A 26,316-nucleotide genomic window follows, 5' to 3' on the forward strand; every position below is an offset into this window, starting at 1 on the left:
TGTGTGTGTGTGTGTGTGTCAGACTAATAAAATGAAGAAAAGTAAATTTATCTCAGTCTGTTGCCTATCATCTTTAAGCCCGGTGGCATTGAATGCCAAAAAAAACCCTGCTTCTTTTCATTGGAAACATAAAGGTAAATAAAATCCATTGTGCTGGTCTAACTGTTAGCTTCCAAAATGCATTTACAGAGAACTAAGAAGGATAATTGTTGAAGAAGAATTTTGGCTGAATAATACTCCATTGTCTGTATATACCACATTTTATTTATTTATTCATCCATTGATGGATATTTGGGTTGTTTCCAATTTATGGCTACTGTGAATAACGCTGTTGTGAACATGGGTGTGCAAATATGTATTCAAGTTCTTGCTGCTTTGAATTTTGGGGGGCATATACCCAAAGGTGGAATTGATGCATTGTATGGTGATTCTATATCTAATATTTTGAGGCACCATCATACTGTTTTCAATAGCACCTGCACCAGGGTTCTGGAATTCCTGACTCAATGTATTAGAGTTATGATAACAGGGATGAACCTTGAAGACATTATGCTAAGTAAAATAAGCCAGGCACAAAAAAGCCCTCACAAATACTGTATGATTCCACCTATATAAGGGACCTAGAATAGTCAAATTCATAGAGACTGAAACTCAGTTGTGGTTTCCAGGGCTTGGGAGGAGAGGCAAACAGGGAGTTATTTTTTGATGAGTAGAGATTCAAATGTAAGGAGCTGAAGAAATTCTGGAATGGACTGTGGTGATGGATGCACGGCAATGTGAACATACTTAATACGATAGAACTATACACATAAAATGGTTTAACTGGTAAATTTTATGTTATGTATACTTTACTGCTATTAAAAAAATTAATTTCAGACGCCTCAGAAAGAAAAAAAGAAAAAGGAAGAAAAGAAGGAAGAACGAGAAAAGAAGAGCTTTAGTTTGTGTACTTTCTTTAAGTCTTTGTCAGCAAATACTGACCACATAGAACTTAGAGAAAGATGCCTTAGAAATGCCTTATGAAATGGTAGTTTATAAATCTTAAATGTCAGCCTTTTCTTCTGTACTTTTTAAATTGAGGTATCATTGACATATAACGTTTATATTAGTTTCAGGTATACAACATAACAATTCGATACTTACATATATAGCCATCTGATCATCACAATGTCTAGTTAACATCGTCACCATACATAGTTAGGATTTTTTTTCTTGTGATAGGAACTTCTAAGATCTACCTTAGAAGTAGTAGTAAAAGATCTTCTTAACCTTAATAGATTTTAGTTGTCATTCTGTTCTTATATTTTGAAGAGTGGATTTTAGGGAGCACAGCTTTGCCATTCAAAAAAATACCTTTTAGGGGCGCCTGGGTGGCTCAGTTGGTTGAGCATCTGACTTTTGGTTTGGGCTCAGGTCATGATCTCATAGGTTTGTGAGATCCAGCCTTGAGTCAAGCTCCGAGCTGACAGCCTGGAGCCTGCTTGAGATTCTCTCTCTTCCTCTCTCTCTCTCTCTCTGCCCCTCCTCTACATACACACACACATACATGCGCACGCACACACACACACACACACACACACACACGTGCTTGTGCTCTCTCTCAAAATAAATAAATAAATAAATAAGCCTTTTTTTTTTTTAAGAATACCTTTTAAACAATCAGACATTGTGTCTTTGCACACTAAGGAAGCCCAGAGACCAGGCTCATTTGCCTTTGTAACTATGTCTAGCTGTTCCTGGCATATATTGCTCAATGAATGCTCAATAAATCAAAGAAGGAATAAACCAATAATTCAGACATTTAAGTCAAGTCAGTTGATTCAATTCTCCATTTCACTTTTCTAGTAGACACACAAATCTTACTGAAGCTTTCATAAAATTAATGAGCCCCATTCTTGCTAAACATCAGAAAGCAGTGGTCTCTGAGTGTAACTGAGGCATGGAGAGAACCTTCTTTCCTCTCTGTAACACCTCACTTCGGAACTCCAATTACAATGAATATCAGAGGATCCCAAGATGAACACTTCTCTGAACCTCTCCTTCCTTTCCCCACCCCTGGCCCCATCATTCTAGGCTGAGGGTCCCTGGCAGTGCTGTTTTATAATTTTTTGTTATCGTCTATCTCTCCCATCACACCGTGAACTCCTTAAGAGCAAAGATTTTCATCTTTAGAATCTAGCCCAATGCCAAAAATACAACATAGTAATTTCTCAAGAAATGTCTGGTGAATGAATAAATGGGCAATACAAAAAGCATTTCTTATTCATATAAGGTCCTTTCAGAAATCACTGAAGCAAAGCAATTATGGAAAATTCAGGAATCCTGACCATGGGTGAAGTAATTCCCACCATGCTGCCAGAGTTATATATTAAAAATCCATTTCTCTCCTTAAAATAACAAATGGCACCCCTTTGCCTTCAGTGTCCTTAGATCATTTACAGGCTGATCAGGATCTCACTCTCCAGCTTCATCCCCTGCCACTTTGCATATTAGAAAGTTTCACCAATTACACTCAACTAAATTTAGTCCTCTGAATGTACCAAGAATTCTCACCTACTTACTCACCCCTTCACCGTGAATATGTTGTTCTCTCAGATTGAACATGTTTTCCCTTTTTCTTCAACTGATCGAGTCCTACCTATTCTTTAAGATCTTACTAAGGAACCACTAACTCTTTTAAATCTTCACTGACCAGACTGTCTGCCTTCTCTCTCAATGAGCTTTAGTGAGCCTTACATATGGGCCCATGGCATTCTGTGTAGAGCTCTGTAATAGCATAACACACCATATTGTACTTAGTTTCCCTTCTTGGTCTCTCCAACTGGACTGTGGGTTCCCTGCAGATTTCATTCTACCTTTCATCTTTGCAATTCCTAATACCTAGCAATGTACCTGAAGTATTAACGAATGCATGTGGACCCACAGAAGATATCTCTCTGAAGCACAAAGTGGGGATTAATAAAATGTGTGTAAATTAGTAAAACAGAAATGGGTAGAGTACCTAAAATATTTAGGCAATGTGCTGGGCACTCTTCATATACTATCTCATTTAATTATCTCAATTACCATAAGTATAAGCTATTGTGCTCATTTGATAAGTGAGGATGTTGAGCTACAAAGACACTAAATAACATGCTTGAAGTTGAACAATGTGTATTCTATGGCAGTACTAGGATTTGACAGCAGGTGTATTTGATACCAATTTCCTAGCTTTCCTCCACCATTTTTATAGTTCAGTGTTTTACTAATTTTTCATGTTTTTGGATAATTCATACAAGTATTTAAGGTTTTAGTTACACATGTCACTTTTTCACTTTTCAAGCTTCATTTTGGGTTTATAGATAAAGCTTGAGTACCTTGGACAGGTGCTATTAAGTTCACTGGGAATAAATTATTTTATACTGGCAATTGTGCGCTTTTCCTGTAGGAACTATGAAACTTTTGTAAACAGGGACAAGGTATGCATGCTCCATGATATGCATGATGATATGCATGTATGCATGCTCTATGATCAATATCAGTAACAATTTATTTGATCAAATGTAACTGTAGTGGACTAGCCAAGCTTACATTCCTTTCTGAGGTACATGAAAGAAAAGATACAGAGTTATTTTCCGACACAGCAAGGGATTGGTTTTACACATTTTTCTCTTAGCCAATAATATTTTTGTACATAGATATTGCATGATACATCAAATACCAGAAACCTAAACTGAAATTATTTATAAAGGATACAACATATCAACTTATGTTCTCCTCCAGAAAAGCAAAAACACACAAATTATGTCCTTACAAATAAAGCAAAGTGGAAAAGTGAGGCAAGCATCCTGGAAAATCACTGTTACTCAAGTATTTTAATACTTTGTTTTATTTTATTATTATTTTTTAAATGTTTATTTATTTTTGATAAGAGAAAGAAAGAGGGAGACAAAGGATCTGGAGCAGGCTCTGCACTGAGAACTGAGAGCCTGATGAAGGGCTCGAACTCATGAACCGTGAGATCACGACCTGAGCCAAAGTCAGATGCTTACCTGGCTGAGCCACCCAGACACTCCAAACTAACATTTTTATTTTTATTTTTTAATGTTTATCTATTTTTCAAAGAGAGAGAGCGCGCACGAGCAGGGGAGGCGTGATGGGGGGGGAAGGGAACCGAGGATCTGAAATGGGCTTTGGGCTGACAGTAGCGAGCCCTGTGTGGGGCTCAAACTCACAAACCACAAGATCTCTACCTGTGCTGAAGCCCTAAGCTCAATCGACTGAGCCATCCAGGCACCCCCCAAACTAAACATTTTAAAAAGAAAGTGTAGAATTTTCATGTAGGAATGAATTTTACATGGCATGGAATTTTCCTACAATAGAGAAGTATGTAAGTCTCTTACAGGCATGTATAACATGAGTTTGGAAGTATGCTGTGCTCCATTCTAACCCGCTGAATTTCAGAATGTATTTAAGAATGCAGCAGAGAACTTATGACTTCCACGGTCCTGAACAGGAGGTTTCAAAATCAGCTCACCAAAGTCTCCAATTATAAACAGGCTGCTCAGCTCGTTGTGGGCCAACTGGCATCAAAGACAGGTCACGGGCTCCCAGGCACAGAAGAAAATGCCAAACCCAGTCAAAACTGGGAAAAAGCTCATTGGGGTTCCCAGAACCAGCACACAGGGGGGAAAAAGCCTGGCCTCCCCTGTTGGTCGGTCATCTCTGTAGGACCCACAAATCAACCACTGAGACTCATTTTAGAGAAGCAAGTGTTTATAAGCTGATTTTATTCGGCCTATGGCTTGGGAAATCTGGAGCTGAGCCTTGAAAACAGACTGGTCTTTATCAAACTGGCAAATGCCTTTCCCTGAGACATAACGAAGAAAGAGTGCTATGCAGAAATATATAGTGAATATTATCCACTCTCAACTTTACCGGGATTTACTACTGCAGGATTGTATACTACGAAGTGGGAAGGAACTCCTAGGTTTTTTGATGGGTTTTTTTTTCTGTGTTTTTTTTTTTTTTCAAATACACTCTTAAAGTCCTTTTGATGCTTGGTAACCTCCTGACTTCATAGAAGTTATCTGTTATAAGTTACCAACTAACTGTTTTCTATCCCCATTTGTGGTACAAAGTCAAATTCCAATTAAAAATGAAACCATGAGAGGGACAGCGATTAAATGGAGAAAATGAAAATAAGGACCAAAATAGCAGACTTTGGCCATTTATCAATTTTATTGTTTGAAGTAGCTTCCCTTCCAGAGCACTGCCTAATTTGGAAGTGGTGCTACAAAAATCAGTCAGTGTTCGGTATAACTGTTTCAGAGTCAGAACAGAAAGAAAAGAAAATGAAGCAGATGAGGCCAGAGGGAGTGATCTTTAAACTCTAACAGTTCCAGAATTGGTTACTAATGACACATCTTACAGAAGAGGATTATACTACTGTAACCAATCAGAACTTGAGTTTATAATAAGATAATGCATATGCATTTGAATGTTGTTTGGTATTAAGCCATTGTTAAACCAATATAAACTATTGCCTAAAACTGAAGATTCTGATATTTTAAGTATCAGATACCAGTTTTCTTAGTAATACATAGCCATTGGGAAAATTATCTCATTTAAAAGACCTTACAAGAAATGTTCAACATTTATATCAATGACAACACCAGGCGTCATATATTTAAGGCCTCCATTTTCCAATTTTTCTCAGTATTGCAATATCTTGACGTTTCTTTCAAAAGCCAGACATGATATGACTGTTTATGAAACATGCTGAGGTTTATAAGATCTTATACAATAAGCAAAATACTACTTTAAGACTTTCTTGCTTGTAATGCAGCATAAGATGCAGTAGATTGTGGCACAAACAGCATTATATGATATAGTTTGGTAGCATACTTATTTATACAATACAAGAAAAATTCTGGGAAATGGTCATTATCTTATCACATTTATTTTCATTGTTGTGCATTGTGGGGAACTGTAAATCTGAGACAAACTATACACTGGTTAAAAACACTGGAGAGCACATTTAAAATGAGAAAAATGTGGAGTGGTTTTGCAGAGTCTTTCCATTTGCAGAAGCCATGAGCCTTACTTAAATTTTTTTCCAGATTAAATTAAAATTAAAACAGTAACTATGGATTGATGGGAACACTGTCCATCACTGCTAGTGCAAATATAAACTGACACAGCTTCACTGAGAAATATTATGGCCATTTTCATTAAAAAATCTTAAAAATGTGTACACCTTTTGACCTATCATTCTGTAAATGGAAAACAACATAGCAATATTCATTAAGGACCTTAAAAATATTCTTACTGTTTATACAATTGAACACCCCCCCCAAAAAAACTCCAAATAATCTAATGAAAAAAATGGGCAGAAGACATGAATAGACAGTTCACCAAAGAAGACCTACAGATGGCCAATAGACACATGAAAAGATGCTCAACACCATTCATCATCAGGGAAATGCAAATCAAAATCACAATGGTATTATTATCTCAAAGTGTCAGAATGCCTGAAATCAAAAACACCATAAACAACAAGCGTTGGCGAGGATGTGGAGAAAAAGGAATCCTCTTCACTACTGGTGAGGATGCAAACTGGTGTAGCCACTGTGGAAGACAGTATGGAGGTTCCTCAAAAATTTAAAAATAGAACTACCCTACAAATCCAGTAATCCCACTACTGGGTATTTTCCCAAAGAATACAAAAACATTAATTCAAAGGGATATATGCACCCCTATGTTTACTGACGCATTATTTACAATAGATAAATGATGGAAGTATCCATCGATAGATGAATGGTTAAAGAAGATAGATAGATATAGATAGATAGATAGATAGATAGATAGATATAAAGAGATATATACATACATATGCACACATACACAATGGAATATTATTCAGCCACAGAAAAGAATGAAATCTTGCCATTTGCAACAATGTGGATGGAGCTAGAAAGTATTATGCTAAGCAAAATAAGTTACTAAGAGAAAGACAAATACCATATGACTTCACTCATACGTGGAATTTAAGAAACAAAACAAATGAACAAAGAAAAAAGAGACAAACTAAGAAACCGATTCTTAACTATATGGAACAAACTGATAGTGGGGAGGGGGAGGGGTGAAGCAGGTGAAGGGAGTTAAGAGTACACTTATCTTGATGGGCATTGAGTAATATATGGAATTATTGAATCACTATATTATATGCCTAAAACTAATATAACACCATATGATGACTATACCGGAATTAAAATAAAAACCTTAATAAAAATTTTAAAATTATGCATACTGTTTAAACTAGTATCCCCACTTCTAGAAATCTGTCTTAAGAAAATAATCAGAGAAAAGTTTAAAGACAAAAACAGACATTTATCTCAGTGTTAGTTATATTATTTATGTTAGGTATAAAGTAGAAACATTCCAAATGCCCAATAAGGAAGTAATTGTTAAATAAATTAGAGTACAGGACTTCAAAACAATAGACTATCACGGAGCCAATAAACATCATGATCTTAATGAAGAGAAAAAATAAAACCAGTAAGTGAAATAATGAATCAAAAGCTACATAAATTCAAAATTTTTACTTTAAAATCATAATTCTTTTCATCTAAAAATAGTTGTAAAAGACTGAAAAGTAGCATATTAAAATTTTAACAATGGGCAGTGATTTGAATGTTGTTCTTTATACTTTTTCAAATTTACTACCATGAGCATATATTATTTCCATAATCAGGCAAAGAACTTCAGATATTCCAATGCATACCTTATGATGGCTTTGACTGCAAATCTGACCACTGTAGAGAGCAGGAACAGTGGGGTGACCAGGATATGAAAGAGAGACAGTGAAGCAAAGGCCTCTGCAGGTTTTAGATTGTTCCCGCTAGCATACGCGTGGGTAACAAACGTCTGTGCAAAGAAAGAAGTTCTTTAGAGAAAGTTGGAGAAAGTTTCACAAATGCTTACATTCAATTTTAGAAACCTAACATATTCTGCTACCCCAATACGTCCATTGCAAATATGAAAACAATTGCTTTATCCAAATTACTCCTGAGGAAAAATAATACTTGTTATTGGTAGAGTACATAATGGTTTACATGCCATCTTAGCAAGAAACTTGTGAGAAAGGCAGAATAGATTCTATTTACAGATTAGGAAACTGACTTCTGTCAAATTACTGAGTAGGGGGAGTAACTGTGAAGTGAACCTAGGGTTCTTAACAACCAGTCAGGTTCTTTCCAAGCAATACTAAATTTTCTAAGAGCAAACTAAGATATTCCATTGCTTTAGGGTCCCTATTGTGTATCTTTACTAAAATTGCCAACATTAGTGTTTGATGCAGATGTATTTACATTTCTAAATAAAATACGAGTTCCCAGGTTTGTCCTTTTAGTCTGAAATATAATGTAATCTTCTGGTTGTTGATCTAGCATGATTCTGATGTAAGAATGTCTTGGAACCAGGTTGTGGAGATTAGAACAGTTTAGGTCTCAACTACTGTTAATTTTGCTCCCGAGGGCACATTTGGCAATGTCTAGGGAGTGTTAATGGTCTCTAACTGGTAGAAGCCAGGGATGCTGCTACCCATCCCCAGGCAGAGGAAAGGCCCTGACAACAAAGACTTATCTGGGCCAAAAAGTTCATAGTGTCACAGTTGAGAAACCCTGGATTAGAACTATTACGATGGGGACTATAAAGAGAAAACTGGCAGAGGTGAAGTAATATATATTACCACCCACACATTCCTGCTCATGAATCATTTCTAAACACTGACTCTGTTCCATGTTCAAAAGCAAGAGAAAGTTTCTTACAGCAAGAACAGCTGCTATGGGGATTGCTGCGTTCATGAAGACTGTGGAGAGAAATCGAATATATTAGGTTCGTTCAACTATGAAACATTTTCAGTAACTTTAATGCAGCATCTATTATTACTTTAACTTCCCTTGAAGACAGAGAGGACCAAGTGCCTTTTGTCTGGAGTCCACAAAAGTTTCCCAGTTGGTATTTCCTTGTTTGCAGGTGTATGAGCTCCCCCCACATGAGTCTTAATCAGAAAATATTTCTATTACTGAAAAGCTGTTTTTAATAAATTGTTATAAGCCGCAAAATTCAGATAAAATGCTCCTTTAGTGGTGCAAATTATTAGACTTTAACAAATGTGCATTCTTGAAGTATTCTCTGTCCGTATTTCACGTGGTCCACTAAACTAACTTAAATGTATGAAAATTAAGCTATTACAACTGATAAAAAAAAGAATTTGACATCACTTCACATTCTGCCTCCAAAAGTGGTATTTATTTTCACGTATAGACCTTTTGCTTAACAAAACAACTCCATATCCTGAACCCTCCGCTAGTTTAAATGTCTCTCCAGAAACATATTGCACTAATACTTGATACACAGGATATGCATAAGTGAAACAAAAACTCATAATTTAGGCTAAAATACTAGTATTTGGAGGTCACAGTAAAATTACAAAGTCAAATTGATAATTTGTAGTTATATTTTTTATAAACCATAGAAGTTTAGGGGCTGGGGGCTAAAAGATTAAGTGAATTACTAACAGAGTGAGAGCTAGAACCTAGTTTTCTTGACATGCAGGACAGAATCTACCCACAAATAAATCATCATCAGTCCTCATGATCCACTCTCATGAACTACCCTGACCGCTGAACACAGAATCAGATTGTGATTTTGCAGGTCCAGATGTGGCTTGGTTATCAAATCCAAATTCTTGTATAATACTGGGAATCCAAACACTGCTCTGTGTTTTATAACAGCACAGATGACGAGCCACATTTCTGCCTCCATCTTGTTTCTCAGGCTACTGTCACCCTGTTCTCTAAGTGTATTTCTTTCTTTTCCCCTCATCATTGTTTATAATTCATTTTACAGTCCGCATCTTTGAAAAAGTAATCCCCCCTTAATGAGGAAGAGCAAGAACAACTGCTATTTGATTGAAAAAAACATTTATACAGCAATCTGCACCGGGTACATGTAGCAGGTACCCTTCCTATGCCATTACAAAGATGAGAATGAGAAGCTCCAGGTCACACAGTAGGGATTCAAACCAATGAAGACTGCTTGCCACCACCTTGCTCTGCTGCTGACAAGTCACCATCATTGAGGTATGATAAAAGACTGCTTTACATAGTTCTCATATTTAATGATTACAACTACCACACACAATAATAAGAAAGCAGCTTAGGTGCTTAGGGTGTTACTTAGGTGAGTAACATGCAAGATTCCAAACTAGGAGGTGATAGAGCTTGGATTTAAACTCAGATCTATTAAAGAGAAAAAAATTTAATACTGTCTTTTCGTCTTTTACCAATGGATTAAATCCATAAATAGCACATGACCATTTGGCAATGGAGACTGGGAAATTAATAGAATTTCTCTTCCCTTCAGATATTATCTCGACTGGCAAGAACACTGATTCACAAAAGCTGGATCTTCTGTTCTACTAGTGAGTGTTCTGTTTAACTGCTTTTCAATATTTTCAGATACCACTGATTGAGCACTTTTATGTTTCAGGTACTGTTCTAAACACTTTATCCACATTATCTTATTTAATTTCCCAAGATCCTCTTAATACTTCCCAGCTTCTTGATGAGAAAACAGATTTTACCAAAGACTGACCAAGACTGTAGAGCTGCCAAGTTGCTGAGGCAGTCTTTCATTTCAGGTCAGTTTGCCCTGTAAGACCCAACAGTAACCACTTTGTTAGACAGTTGACTTCCTTCTTTCATTATTTTTGTCTTCTTACGATGCTCTACAAATACTATTTATAAAATGTTTTTAACAGTTACTGAACAGTGTCACATTCACTGCCTCATTTGATTCTCACAATATACCTGTGATAAGGATTTATTATTATTACACCATTTAAAAATTTTTTTTAATGTTTATTTTTAAGAAAGAGAGAGAGAGACAGACAGACAGAGTGCGAGTGGGGGTAGGGCAGAGACAGAGGGAAACACAGAATCTAAAGCAGGCTCTGAGCTGTCAGCACAGAACCCAATGTGGGGCTCAAACCCACTAATCAGTGAGATCATGACCTGAGCTGAAGTTGGACACTTAACAGACTGAGACACCCAGGTGCTCCTACACCAATTTTTAGATGAGGAAACTGAGGGATGGAGGTTGGTGAGCACCAGACCATTTGCCAGGTGCTTGGTATGAGGTAATGAGTATGAAGCACTTGACCTCGTGCCTGGAATAGAATCAACAACTCAGTCAACATGTACAGCATTCATTATTTTAATCTTTACTACAGTCCTACATGGTAGGTATTATTATCATCTCACTGTCCAGATGAAAAATATTGAGGCTTGGAAGACATAACTAACTTGGTCAAAGTCATACTGCTATGAAACGGCAGAGTTGAGATATATAGCCAGTTCTATGCATCAACCATAGTTCAAGCTCCTAATCACCAAGAATACTGTATTTAACCATATCATAAAACTTGGGGGTGCCTGCGTAGCTCAGTCGGCTAAGCACCTGTCTCTTGGTTTCAGCTCAGGTCATGATCTCAGTTTGTGAGTTTGAGCCCCATGTCAGGCTCTGGTTAACAGCATGGAATCTGCTTGGAATATTCTCTCTCTCTGCCCCCTCCCACTTGTGCTCTCTCTGTCTCTCTTAAAATAAATAAACTTAAAAAAAACTTAAAAATGGTTCAACTGGAATTTTACACCATTGACTCAAGAATTCCTGCTGCCTATAATATACACATGCTTCTGCATTTTTACTTTCATGATCTGTTGTTTTTCTCCCCTGTGATGGCCTCTTCCGTCCTCTCCTTTTGTATCTGGCATTCAAAAAACAACCCAAATCTCATGTCTGGAGACAGGCAAACTGGATTAACAACCCAACTCTGCCATTTAGTAGGTACATGATGTAAGAGAATTTCAGGTTACTTAAACTCTCTCCACTTCCATCTTTTAATATATAAAACAGAGTTAACAGTGGAATCTAAATTATTGGAATGTTGGGAGGATTAAATGGGATGATATGTATAAAGCCACTTATGCCAATAATTGGCTGGCTATCTCAATGTATTTTTATTATTGTCATTATTTTTGGCTGCAGCCATCCTTCTCATGAGTATTTCAGTCTATTGAAAAAAGGAATGTATTGTCAGGGTCAGCAGCTTTGAGTACTATTATATAAACAAGTGGATATCAATCATTTCATCTTCTAGTATTTTGACACCATATTAGCAGTGGTGCAGAGCTGGAAGATAAATCTCCTTCCCATTTCATTTCTAATGCATCAGGCATTAGGGCTAGAATAAATGAGCTATATAAACCAAATATTTTCTCTAAATTTATTTCACAAATGAAGTATTTGTAATGTCTAAGAACTAAGTTAGTTTAGAATTTGAGAGGAAACAATGTATAAATCTCCAAAACTTTAATTTGTTCAAGGTCTTGGGAACAATAGAGATAAGCAAAACTGACACATAAACCAAATCAAATGTCGGTGGTAGTAGTTCAGCTAAATTTTTGAATAAGTAAGAAATGTACTAACATAAACGTAATTATTCTTGAGAGTACTCAGTGTCACTCTGGGGGAAAAAAAACAATTTTTTAAATGATTGCTTTATAAAAATTAGAGTTGAAGATAAAAATGCTCCATGTTTAAAAGTTCTTGAAAATGTATTGGAAAAGAGGGTTTTATATGAATGTGATTTGGCTTCTTTTACTTGGAAGCATTGACATTTTTTTCGTCGATTTTCAAAAATAGCATTCTAAGTATAATTTTCAAGAAAATATAATATCATAAGCTTCCAGAGATATAGGTAAGACAACTGCAGATAATTTTTGAGGATCTTTGGGGATAAGAAGGTCAATAATAATACAGTCAAATCAACTTAAATAAATAAATTTTTACTGGAAACCTATTCATCCCAACTGTAAATGGTGATGATTTCAATAACAGGTACTGTACTCATCCCATCCCATTTTACAGATGAAAAAAAAACAAGAATTTCAGATGTAAAGTAATATGACAAAAACACACATCTTATAACGAATCAAATTTAGGTCTACCTGACTCTAAGCCTATGCTAACTCTGTTCTTTTTTTTTTTTTTTCTTCAACGTTTTTATTTATTTTTGGGACAGAGAGAGACAGGGCATGAATGGGGGAGGGGCAGAGAGAGAGGGAGACACAGAATCGGAAACAGGCTCCAGGCTCCGAGCCATCAGCCCAGAGCCTGACGCGGGGCTCGAACTCCCGGACCGCGAGATCGTGACCTGGCTGAAGTCGGACGCTTAGCCGACTGCGCCACCCAGGCGCCCCGCTGTTCTTTAAATTTAAATAGACTCATGTGGCTAGTGGCCTACTGAACAGCACACATGTGGAAAATAAATGGGCTTCTTCTGATGAGTAGAATGTCTCAGTGATCACCACCTAAGCTGAATAGACCACATGTTTTTTGGTGGTCCTTCTCGCCATGGCAACTTACTGGAGAGTGATGTATAAAGTGCAAAGGTTTTGAGACTGGATAGTTCTTTCATTCTTGTTTCTTCTACACTTTTACAAAAGATGTGCTCCCAGGCATACAACTTTAGAAGTTTGATGCCTTTCAATATTTCATTTGTTTTCTTCAGTCTCTCAGTAGAATAATCCTATAAAACAAAGAAATAGAAAATAATGCACGCTGCATCCAAGTGACTCAAACAGGCAGGACCATATATATAACAGACAGGGATGGACCAGATCTTGATTTCTGCCTGGCTCTGCCACTGATTATGGCTTTGAGATCCCCGGGAGAAGGGGTCAAATCCTCTGTGCTTCCACCTCCGGGTGTAAAATGAAGAGTTGAATGAAATGGCTTCCAATTTCTTTCCACCTAAAACCTCTCACGCTCCTGTTACTTTGAGTTAAATAAAAGCAGTTTCTTAAGTCTCACGTGATTTCCTTGAATAATGTCTGCAGATAGTAATTATAAACATTTATGGAAATGATACAGAGACTTCCAATGCTTCCTTCTAACATCAAACTTGTTTTATTTTCTTTTCAGCACTATCACTCATACTTAGAAGAAGAGAAAACAATGAATGTAAGAAAAGTTAGTTTGCTTCTTATTTGGGAATGTCAGGGTTGTGTATGCTCACACTGTGTGTGTTCACATTGTGTCTTCATAATACACTTTGTGAAACCAAGGCTATTCCCTTTAACTTTGAGAGATTTCCACATACTTCTTCATAAGCTCTTGTTTAAGGACAAAATTAGATTTACTGATTACTAACAGTTTGGGTTGAGTGTAAAGAGATTTTTAGCAGTTACAAGAGCCAAAATTTACTCAACCATTGCAATTTCCACCACCACCAAATACTAGAATTTCTAGTAAGGTACATTATGACCTATGAACTATCAAAAGGAGCAGTGCAAGTGGCCAAAAGGCAGATAGGAGGGAGCAAAAGTAGCAAATGGCTTGGTTTTTATTCACCTTCTGGTCTCTACAGGGTCTTAGATGCCTATCACATGATTGTTACATGAGTAAATGAGTACAGTATGACCAGGTAAATGAAAGACGGATGTTTGAGGAAAGTCCTGTCTTCCCTTTGTGCTCCTCTTCCTCACCTCTCTGTATTCATGTCCTAAAGTAAAGACGGGTAGATGGCTCAGACGGAAATAATGAGTAACGTCACCAGAAGCAGCAGAAAAACGGTGATGAAAACCACCTGCATGACATGCAACTTGCTTGCCACAGTAGAAACCAACTTGGGCAACAATTCCATCAGTGGCAGCATCCCTGTATTTTACGTCTGATTTACAGGCAGCCTTGCTCATATTTAATCAAACTTTACTTCTGAACATGCTGTCAACAATTTTATTATTTACAAATATTTCTTTAAAAGAAGCCAATTCTTGCTCAAATGAAATGATTTCATGGAAAACTGAAGCCAGAAGGGGTCAATAATTGGTCTTTTTCTTGCTTGCCAAGTTGACCATGAGCATACTCGGCCAGAGCAGCTTCCTGAAATATTTTAGTGTAACTCTGTAGATCATCACGTGGTTTGCTTCAATTCTAGGGATATTTCACTTCAGAAGCAATAAACCTGATGCTTTATTTATTCTTTGATCCAATTCTCCCGTGTCAATAATTAACATGCAGGGGGTTCAAAATGGATGTAGATACATTCTCTAGACCAATGATCTAGAAGAAGTTCAAAGCCTCATCACCTCATGGCACTTAAAACCATCAGGAATTGTGATTCTGGCATTTTGAGTTTAAGATCATCAAGTCATACATTTCAAATTCACTTTTAAAAAGTGCACTTGCGGGGCACCGGGGTGGCTCAGCTGGGTAAGTGTCTGACTTTGGCTCAGTTCATGATCTCATGGTTCGTGGGTTTGAGCCCTGCCCCTGACTTTGCACTGACAGTACGGAGCTTGCTTCAGATTCTGTCTCCCTGTCTCTCTATTCCCCTCCCCAACTTGTGCTCTCCCTCCCTCTCTCTCTCAAATAAATATAAACATTTAAAAGAAGTGTTTTAAACATAAATACTTAAAATAAAAATATAATACACATTTGCTGCCTAAGAATTGAAATGAAACATAATAATTTCCAAATTATTCTGAGTGGCATGTATTAATTTCCTATTATTTTGAAAATGAGACAGCTTACTAGATTTTCCTAGTAAAGTTTCCAAAAGATGTTAACTTACAAGAGTGCTCTTCTGAGCCTCTGCCAATTTTGTTGCGATGAAGTACTGAATGGGTGCCAGAAGCACAATGACAGCTGCCCCAACCAATGCGCTTGATCCAAGTAAATTATAGAGCAGAATCACTCCCATTATGATCTAGAAAGGAAAACATATGGAAAAGGGAAAATGAACAGGGGCATGGCCACTGCAGCATGAAAGGCAATACATTTTGGTGAAAGCATAGGATTTCTTAATTCTTAATTAATTAACTAATACATATACGTGGAAGTCAACTCAACTATGAACAGCTAGGTTTTACTATGATTTATTTGGGGAAAGCTAAGGAGTCAGAATTTGTTGTTAGGATGATGTTCTGTGCAACTGGTGTCAAACCAATTTGCTGCATGAAGCTACAGACTGGTCCTGTGATGCTTCCGACCTTTGAAGGCAGTCTTCACATTTTTAAAAGGACATGAAATGTTTCTTGAAAATGTTACCACCCACTGTAACTTTGATATTCCACGTTTTCATGGAATTGTACCAACTTTTCCAGGTGAGAAGGATGGAAAGCAGGAGGTGACATCATAATGTGAGTACTGGATGGTTGTTTGCAAACTAAAGGAATAATCTGAACTCCTCACATCCTCAACGATCCCAGAAGTCACTTGATGACATGAAACCTAGGCTCAACTAAAACTGTGGAGAAGCTAAAGGTGGCACCCCATCATACCTCACTTCCCTTTTAAAATTTATTTCCGTTGGGCGCCTGGGTGGCTCAGTTGCGTAAGCGACAGACTCTTGGTTTCAGCTAAGGTCATGATCTCAGGGTTTCATGGGTTTGAGCCCCACATTGGGCTCTGAGCTGGCAGTGCAGAGTCTGCTTGGGATTCTCTCTCTCCTTCTCCCCCTGCCCCTCCCCTGCATGCACTGTCTCTGTCTCTCTCAAAATAAATAAGTAAACTTTAAAAAAATTAAAAAAAAATATTTCCGAAAAGCCAGGGCTGACCCACGTAAGCCAACCCTCTCAGGTTTGTTACTTTCTTCTTCTTCTTCCTTTAAAATTTAGGATTTGACCCTTCAATCTTCTCTCTTTGCTTTTCCCCCACAATAGCTCAGATTATCATGGCTAAAAATGTCAACTAATGAACTATATTCATGCAGTTAAAGCGTTTAACTTTTGAGTGTATGCCAATGGTAACAGCTTAATAGTGGCCGTTTGGAGGCAAGCGCACATATTTACTGCCTAACCAATTAGGCTTTTTATGAATTCCAATCAAAATGAAAGTTTCTTTAACGTCACTCATGATGCAATCATTCAGAGGCAGCCTTTAAATTGTACCACATAGGAGGCTACTTACTTGACTTGTATATAAGTACATTTTGATAAAATGAGACCGAGCAGACTTTATATCCTACTTTGTGTCAAGCACTGCACATGATACACACTTTTGTTTGACTTGGATTTCCATTTAGAACTAGAAAGGTGGGGCGCTTGTGTGGCTCAGTCACTTTAGTGGCCAGCTCTTGATTTCGGCTCAGGTCATGATCTCAGGGTTCATGGGTTTGAGCCCCACATGGAGCTCTGTGCTCACAGTGCACAGCCTGTTTTGGATCCTCTGTCTCCCTCTCCCTGCCCCTCCCCTGCTCATGCTTGTTCTCTCTCAAAAATAAATAAGCATTCACAAAAAACAATTTTTTAAAGATGAAACTAAAAAGGCAAACAATACATTTAAAAACTAGCATATCTTCTTTATTATTGCATGCATTTTAATAAACATGGTACACAGGGACATAAGTGACAGACTGGATCAAATAAGATCTACAGTTGGGGCACCTGGGTGGCTCAGTCGGTTAAGCATCTGATTCTTGATTTTGGCCCAGGTCATGATCTCATGGTTTGTGATTTTTAGCCCTGCATTGAACTCCGCACTGACAACACAGAGCCTGCTTTGGATTCTCTCTCTCTCTCCCTCTCTCTCTGCCCCTCCCCTGCTCTCTCTCTTTCAAAATAAATAAACTTAAAAAAATAAGACCTACAGTTTAAGCTCCATCTACAGGATGCAAAACTCAAGGTAAACATATTCAGCATCACACAGAGGAAAGAGCTAAAAACATATCTTTTGCTATTTTGACCCAATTAGGGGGAAAATGCGTCTTTCCTAAAATACTATTTTCCATTAAAAAAAATAGCTAAATAGCCCTCCAGCTTGTTAGTGTTCCTACCACCTTATAAAATTTGGCATTGTATAATACATCAGATCAGCTATTGAAACAATGGGATGGATTACAACTGTTTTACTTTAGAAATGCTATAAGAGACTCTGTCAAAATAAAAGGGGTCAAGACTTGGCTCCATGATTTGCATGGATTTGGTCAACAATGATAACAACTAACAATTACTAAATGTCCATGAAGTACTAGGCACTGTGCTAAATGTGCTACTCATACTAACTTATTTAGTCTTGATGATGCCAACAATTCTACAAGGCAGATACAGTTATCATTCTAATTTTAAAGCTAAGGAAACTAATATTTTGAGGATTTAAACACTTGTGCAAACAGGGTAGAGCAGACATTTGAACCTAAGCAGGAGAATTTCAAACCCCACTTTCTTAACCTGTCAGAGCATTTCTGAGTCTCAGTTTTCTTCTCTACAAAAAGGGTATCAGGGGCACCTGGTTGACTCAGTCGGTTAAACATCTGACTTTTTAATAATTTTTTTAATGTTTATTTTTGAGAGAGATACAGAGTGTGAGTGGGGGAAGGGCAGAGAGAGAGACAGAGACAGAGAGAGAGAGAGAGAGAGAGAGACAGAATCCGAAGGAGGCTCCAGGCTCTGAGCTGTCAGCACAGAGCCCAATGTGGGACTCAAACTCATGAACGGCGAGATCATGACCTGAGCTGGAGCTGGACGCTTAACCAACCGAGCCACCCAGGTGCCCCTAAACATTTGACTCTTGATTTCAACTCAGGTCATGATCTCACGGTCGTGAGATAAGGCCCCATGTCAGGTGCCATGTGGGTGTGGAACCTGCTTAAGATTCTCTCTCTTCCTCTCCCCTCTCTCTCTCTCCAAAAAAAAAAGCATAATAACATTAGCAAGTTCAAAAAGTTACCTTTTACTGAGCTAAATATTTCATACTCCTTTTGTTTTGTTTCCTCTGCAAATGAGAATATTACTTATATTGATTTACCTGAACAGGCATTGCCCATAGATTGGGACACAGGAACAAGAACCACATGAGTTGATTGGTTTCAATGGCAACCAAGTTATTGATCTGTCCCAGGGTCATCTCACCCATGGATAAATTAGATGTAGACAGCCTAAGAATTTTATTGTATATCATGGCCTGCAAAAAAAAAAAGCGTATTTGAAGCTCTAAACTTAATCAACATTATGTTTATTTACTTCCATTGAAAATATTACATTTTAAAAAAATTTTTGGAAAAAAAAATCCCTGTAATGACATTTTCTTCAGTCAACCACTATTTTCATTTTAGCATAGTTACTTTCAGTCTTTAGCTAAACACAAACCTAACTGGCCATATGATCAAAACATATATTTGACTTTAAACATATTGAAACAGAGATCATCAAATGAAAGATTTCAAAAGCTTTCTTAATATATTACTACAAAACTTTTTAAAATTCTGTGGGTCTACTAATTAGTTCTGTTTCTTTTATCAAGTAGCTCCTAGAAGTGTTGAAGTTGCAGTGTCAAAGTCAAACAGAAAGAGAAACAAAACTGAGACCCCTACCCTTCCTGTCATTGAATGGCATATGGCATTTTCAAGAAACAAAGATCATTCAAAGCTTGTACATACCAGCAGAGCTCCACGGAGGTTAATGCCAGTCTCTATGGTTACATAGTAGGAAGCCTGCAAAAATGTCCTTTGCAGAATAAGGGCCAAGAAAAGAAGAACTGCTAGTACATAAGCATTTTCAAGAAATTCCTTTGATGAAAGGGTTTCTGAAATCTTGTCCCAAAAGAAAAAGACATAAATTAGAACTGGTCTTTTCATATACCAGGTGTACAGATCACATTTATCAAATGATACATAATTCTTAAATATAAAAACTCAATCTCTTTATAATGCAGCAGTGGAATGAGCCAAGGTAATTTTGGTTTTTCTTCATGATGTCCACAGATACAAATTCAAACTAGTTCAATGCATAAAATCCCAAATTGATCATTAAGATTGCTGGAAATGCCTGATTGTAGGAAAAAGGTAAATTTTGATTTAAAAGTGTACGTACAGGGGCGCCTGGGTGGTGCAGTCGGTTAAGCGTCCGACTTCAGCCAGGTCACGATCTCGCGGTCCATGAGTTCGAGCCCCGTGTCGGGCTCTGGGCTGATGGCTCAGAGCCTGGAGCCTGTTTCTGATTCTGTGTCTCCCTCTCTCTCTGACCCTCCCCCGTTCATGCTCTGTCTCTCTCTGTCCCAAAAATAAATAAACGTTGAAAAAAAAAATAAAAGTGTACGTACATTTTCAGAAAAGATATATTTCGTCTTGAGAAGTAGTAATTGAAGATCAAAGTTAATTTAGACTGTAATTTATTTGACTTAGTCTAATATTCACATAATTTATATTAAATGATAAATGATAACTGTAATTTGGGTATTGATTTCACCCATGTTGACACTTCCAATGACAAAACACAATTTATAAAATTGTTTCAGTAGGAATATGACTGAAGTCATCATAAGGATATACAAAACTGATTGCTTTTTGTTTGGAACAATACTATGTGGTAACTTGGTTAGAAGTGAGAGAAAGGTAACACTCAAATAAGGACATCATGTCAGTTTGGGCAATACTTTTGTGGGTTAGATCCATTAAATTCTACTTCTGGTCCCTTCCTTTTCTTTCATGGGGATACATACAAATGTGTAAGTTCTTCCTTCTCAGAAAAATGTGTGATTAATATGTGTAAGGGAGAGGGATGATAGAAAAATTCTATGTGGAACTTATGGAATGCAATGAGGCTAGTAGAGACAAAACATCACAAAAGTGCATTCAATGGTGAAAATATCTGGTTCATTTCAAAATAACTGAACACTACTATATGCAAGCAAATGGGCTACACATTGTGAACACAGATATGAACAGTTCACATTCTGTTTAAAGAGCTTACCACCCAGAGAGATAAGTGTATCCATAAATAACATGCTTCCTTATAAATAGCATTTACAGCAAGTGCCAAGGTGAAATCAACAATGTGTTGGAGAGTATGAACGAGAGTCAAATTCCAACCAGAACAATCAGAAAAGCTTCACTGAAGAGATGGCATTTAATGTAGGCTTTGAAAAGTGCATGAAATTTTAATAGGTGAAGAAAAAAAGGACAGGAAATCAGATTGAGAGAATAGAAAAGGAAAATTGATTCATCTAGACTAGATTTTTCTATCTGTGAAACTAGGGAAATTAATTCTTATCTTAGAAAGAAACTAGGAAGTTCATGATGAGATTTTCTTAAGAACAGAAAATAAAAGACTATATTTACAACAGCAAATATATAGTATCTTATACCATATAGCCCCCCAAATATTAGCATAATATCTAATAAAATATCATAATGCGACTTGCCCTTATCATTGTGAATCAAGGTGATGGTGTTTATCATATAAGAAAAGAAATATGTATATAGTACAAATCGCATTGCTAACATGATTGGTCACAGGCCTCTAAAAAAATGACTCAGCCATCCCTCATGTACTCATGCATGAAAATTCTTCTAAGGGTTGCTAAAAAGATCAAAGAAAATAATCAACGTGAAATTCCTGAGCATGGCTTCTGGCACACAGTAGATACTTATCAAATGCCTGTAGGCTCTGAATCTGAGAAATAATTTTGTTGAACAGATCCATTCAATGAATACATAAATACCTGATTTTCTCTACAAGGAAAATTGTTTTCTTTGTTTTAAATGCATTCAATTCTCTGTAAATAAGACTGTAAGAACTGTTCATAGAACTGCATTAATAAAAAGTAACAATTACAATAAAATCTGCCAATAATATATTCCCCTTCAAAAGCACCACAGACTTACTCCTGTTGTGTTGTTTGTCCCATTCTGGGTTTCATTCACACGCTGAACTATTCCAGAAATACAGAGAGGTCCAGCAAAACCCAGTAAATCTGCAAGATAACGGAATGTGCTACTAAGCAGAATTGGTCGCCCAAATGCTCTGTACATTGCTAGCCATATAGATGGAGTCCGGTTTGGATGATCTGCTACTTTTTTCTGAAAGAAAAAAACAGATGAACCAAAGATAAAATGACTGGAGCGGCATTTAACCTCACCAACTATGGGCAATTCCTTCTGATATTTCTGATGATATGTTAAGTTTATAACTAAATGTTAAGGAGTCCCTTTAGTATAGTATGCATAACCCATATCCTTGCACTCTATGCAAACAGTAGCCACTGAGTATGGAATAGAATGAGGAGTAAAAAGGCCATTTTCAAAGACTTTGCCTTATTTTTAGTTGTCAAAGGATAACCCAAAATTCTTAAGGCCAAATTAATTTTTTAATTCTCTTTGGTTTGGAAAATGTATTTCTGTCATGACTGTTACCAAATACCATTGTATGGAAAAGAAGATAGTAAAATACTAAGATCAAGATTATTGAAAGATTAGTCAAGATTTCTGGAGTTATTAGATCACAAGAGATCTACTACAAGCTAAAGATATTTTACTCCAGATATTTTACTACAAGCTAAACAAAACAAATCATCCTAACTTCAAGTTGTTTCTCTTTCAGGTATTTCCTGTCTTCATGAATAGTAGTCAGTACTTTTTAAAGTTGTGTTAGACTTGTGTTTCCTAGTTATTCAACAAAGAAATGCAAAATTGAAGAATGGCATATATGCTTAAGCCAACTCATGGCTTCACACATATGTTGTTGTTTGTTGAAAGGATTTTATGACCTTAATAATCATAATTAAGTCTTAGAGAGGAGGTAGATAAAGTTTTTTCACTGTGGCAAAGAAACCAAGTCAATGGAAGATAATTCAGTTGTGTCTCATATTCAATTCCCTGTTAGACGAACAATACAATTATTTTTAAAAGTTTATTAATACAAGACATTAACACACCAAGTTCAAGCTGATCTTTATAATAAAGAGTACTAGGAACACTTAAAATATGTTTAGGCTATACTCTTAATCTTTACTTTAGCAGAGAAGTTTAAAAAATATTATGCAATACTTTTCCCAGAGGTGAAACCAAAGAGATGACTCAAGTTCATTTGTAGTAACCATTTCCTGCAATATTAATTTCATAACACACATTTTTGACACAAAACAGAGGTCATTTTCATCATTTACCGTAAATGCTTTGTTGTCTTGATTTAGAACAGACAAAACTCACACCGATTCACCATACCCTACTCCTTTCCAATGTTGTTGTGAATACCAATAATTTAAATTATGATAATATTTATAGATGACTGCAATATAAAATACATCTACCACCATGTATGGTATACATGACTGTATAGAATGATTATAAGACAAACTGAAAATATCTAAAAACTCTATTTAAGGTGTTTAAAGTAATTATAAATGCTCAAAGAAAGTACCAGAAGAGACCAGTTTTGACAAACATATAGGAATGGTAGAAAACTTTATTTAATTCAGTTTCACAAGTTTGGAATACCGACTCCAAAATATAGTCAATAATTAATTTAAGGACTTTGGTTTCTTAAATGTGGTTATTAATGATATGATCTATTTTTACTGTTATATAACAAAATTATTGACAAGATACTTGGAAAAGCTTCATAACAACAATTCCATGAATTATTAACATTATATGGGAATAATGATCATATATACATGACCATTAAGCTTAATTCTAACTTTCCAGTTGGTTTCAGAAAAAAGACAGTGTTCCCTCTATCCCTCCTCAGGTGTGAACTGGGCAACTACCACAATATAACTTTATTTCATTGGCCCTTCTGGTATATTCTCATTGGCCCAATTCACATGACTCAAAACTACTGGGAAAGACAGATGAAGAAAATCTCCTCTTCCTTAACCATAGATATTTAAGCTTAGTGACTTTATATTTAATAGATCTATTTTCTACAATTATGGGCATGAAAAACAGATACTAAATTACCTTTTGTTCTTCATATGCATCTTTCAGGCAAACATAATTTGTTACTGCCCTCATTGCAATTGGCAATTTTCCAATTGCCTTCAGATCAATAGGCTTTTTATGAGCAGATATGATAAGTGTGTTCATCCACCAGTATGTTGCTTTTGACAATAAATTCACAAACGGTTGAAGAAATCTCACACCCAGATCTTGGAGGTCTTCAGGAGGCTTTACTTTCTGAGGATTCATGAAGAATACATATCTCTGTGGCAAGAAAAATTCCACAGAATGATAATTAACCCAATTCTTTTCCCACATATTAAAATAAAATTTTAACCTTTTCTATATTTTCATTTCAACAGGCAAAAATGTTTATTTTACTAAACATTTTCATTCCTTTGGAAATATTCTTTGAAATACTTTCCTTTCACTGTGACTAGATTAATTAAATACCAGAATTTCACATTTAATCCTGCTTAGAGACAATTCTAAAATTATAGATTATCCCTTTAAAATATAGCTATTGCTAAGAATCAGTCTTTCATGATATACTGTGATAGGGTCAATTAAATAAAGATTTTTACATTATTTAGATTTTTTTAAATGTGTTGACACCATTATTGAGTCACTCTTTGATAATTCATCGTTTGGTTGATGTTCACTAACTATACTCCACTATTCCTTGCAGCTTGTATCTTGACATTCAGAGCAAACTCAAAGTGCTCTGTTAGAAATGAATATTAAAAAATCATTTACAACTATGTCACACAACATAACAGCATTATGTGATGCAAACTACAACAGGTTTGTAATAACAGACCAGGCATGACTCTTGGCTATGCGACTTTGGATATAGCTAGAGTTATCACTGTAGAAGTTTCTTCATCAGTGGAATGAGTAAACATATTATCTTCTTTTCATTTTGAAATTTCTAGGAATACAATAGTTTGCTTAATATAGGTGTGCTTGGGACACATCATGGATGATGTAATTTTCTGATGCAAACAGTTTCATCTATAATATGAACTGAGATTAATGTTTGGCACACAATCATTCAATCAATATTTACAAATAAATAAATAGATGCTAGGGTTCTGGAATACCAATGGTCTGAAACTTAGTGATTAGTTCAACTTTTATACACATAGATGATACACATTTGTTTGTCTTCTTAAATACAAATGATTTCTGGCTGAATTCTGGTAATTAAACAAAAATGATTAGATACTTACTCTGACCCGAATTACATTGATCTCCACAGCCATCAGGAGTCCATTCAAGATGACCATCATGCCAGTGATGCAGAAACGCAAGTCTGATACTCCCCAACCAGACTGCCAGTACTTGACTAATTTTATGGTTTTTGTAATAAAGGCCATTACCCAATACAGAAATAGGGCTGGAAAAATAAAAAGGAAAAAGATGCATTTTTTCCCTGATTTTAAAAAACTTCATTGAAATTTCAATATAAATATCATACTCTTTAAGAACAAACATAATTTTAAATATTCTATTTCCACATAATTTTATTTTTTAAGAAAACAACATATATGGAGTTTTGAACTAAAGGTATGGTGATGACTTTAAAATGCTAGTGCTTCTGGACGCCTGGGTGGCTCAGTCAGTCCAACTTCAGCTCAGGTCATGATCTCAAGGTTGGTGAGTTTGAGTCCCACATAGGGCTCTGTGCTGATGGTGTGGGGTCTGCTTGGGATTCTGTCTCCCTCTTTCTCTTCCCCTCCCCTTCTCTCTCTCTCTCTCTCTCTCTCACACAAAATAAGTAAATAAAACTTTTTTAAAAATGCTAGTGCTTCCACTCTGATTATATGTAATAGATGGACAGATGGAAAGAGACATGTAAATAGGAATAACCTACACTCCGGAACTTATGTGTAATTCTGTAGACTTTAAAATTGCTTTGATCTCCTGGCCTTGTTTTTTTGTGTTTTTTTTCCTTATGAAGCCTCAATTATATTATATGAAGAATTCACAAGTTGTTATCTGTGTAACCTATCCAATAGGTAATCTAATGGTATTATGCTGGAATTATTATGGAATGCATATAGCTTTATAATGGGGTTTCTGCTTTCCAGATAGCATTCAAGTAGTAACTCATCTCACCCAAATGGTTTAAAATACCACATGCCTCCACAAAGAGAAGAGAAGAACAATGATCCTACAGAACAAACTCAGACCTTAAGTAGTGGGATGAGAAACGTAGGCATCTATACCATCTCATACCCACAGCCGGCCTTTTATAGCAAATATGAGATGGGCACAGAGACTTTCCTAGAAATAAAAGGTTCAGTATACTTCACACTTTAAATAAAGGTCAGTACAAATAAATATGGGATGAGAAAGAAGAAATCCAAAACACATATGAGACGATCCATTGTACAGCACTTATCAGAATTATTAAAGTTTAAAGGTGGTCACAACTTCCTTAGAAAAAGAATTGAACACTGGCATATAAGCTCATCATCTATCTTGTTTTAGCATAAAATGAAAAGTGCCAGAATAGATTTAGAAAGAAAAGAAAGACTACATGC

General features: G+C 36.3%; 1 protein-coding gene across 2 annotated transcripts in view; it reads right to left on the reverse strand.

Annotated features, from left to right (window-relative positions):
• Positions 1 to 26,316, reverse strand: part of ABCC9 (ATP binding cassette subfamily C member 9) — a 143,917-nt gene that overhangs the window by 96,797 nt on the left and 20,804 nt on the right. For both annotated transcript variants that reach the window (XR_007154077.1, XM_047867417.1), the window contains exons 7-15: positions 25,000 to 25,166; positions 23,789 to 24,031; positions 21,713 to 21,907; positions 19,487 to 19,639; positions 18,856 to 19,011; positions 15,683 to 15,817; positions 13,474 to 13,636; positions 8,811 to 8,851; positions 7,766 to 7,908 (exon numbers count right to left, since the gene is read on the reverse strand). Coding sequence is in view for 1 of the 2 variants with exons in the window: in XM_047867417.1 (XP_047723373.1) it covers positions 7,766 to 7,908; positions 8,811 to 8,851; positions 13,474 to 13,636; positions 15,683 to 15,817; positions 18,856 to 19,011; positions 19,487 to 19,639; positions 21,713 to 21,907; positions 23,789 to 24,031; positions 25,000 to 25,166 (1,396 nt within the window). In the remaining variant the exon portion in view is untranslated. The remainder of the gene's footprint in view (positions 1 to 7,765; positions 7,909 to 8,810; positions 8,852 to 13,473; positions 13,637 to 15,682; positions 15,818 to 18,855; positions 19,012 to 19,486; positions 19,640 to 21,712; positions 21,908 to 23,788; positions 24,032 to 24,999; positions 25,167 to 26,316) is intronic.

This window comes from Prionailurus viverrinus, chromosome B4 (assembly GCF_022837055.1).
Source record: "Prionailurus viverrinus isolate Anna chromosome B4, UM_Priviv_1.0, whole genome shotgun sequence".
Lineage (NCBI taxonomy): Eukaryota > Metazoa > Chordata > Mammalia > Carnivora > Felidae > Prionailurus > Prionailurus viverrinus.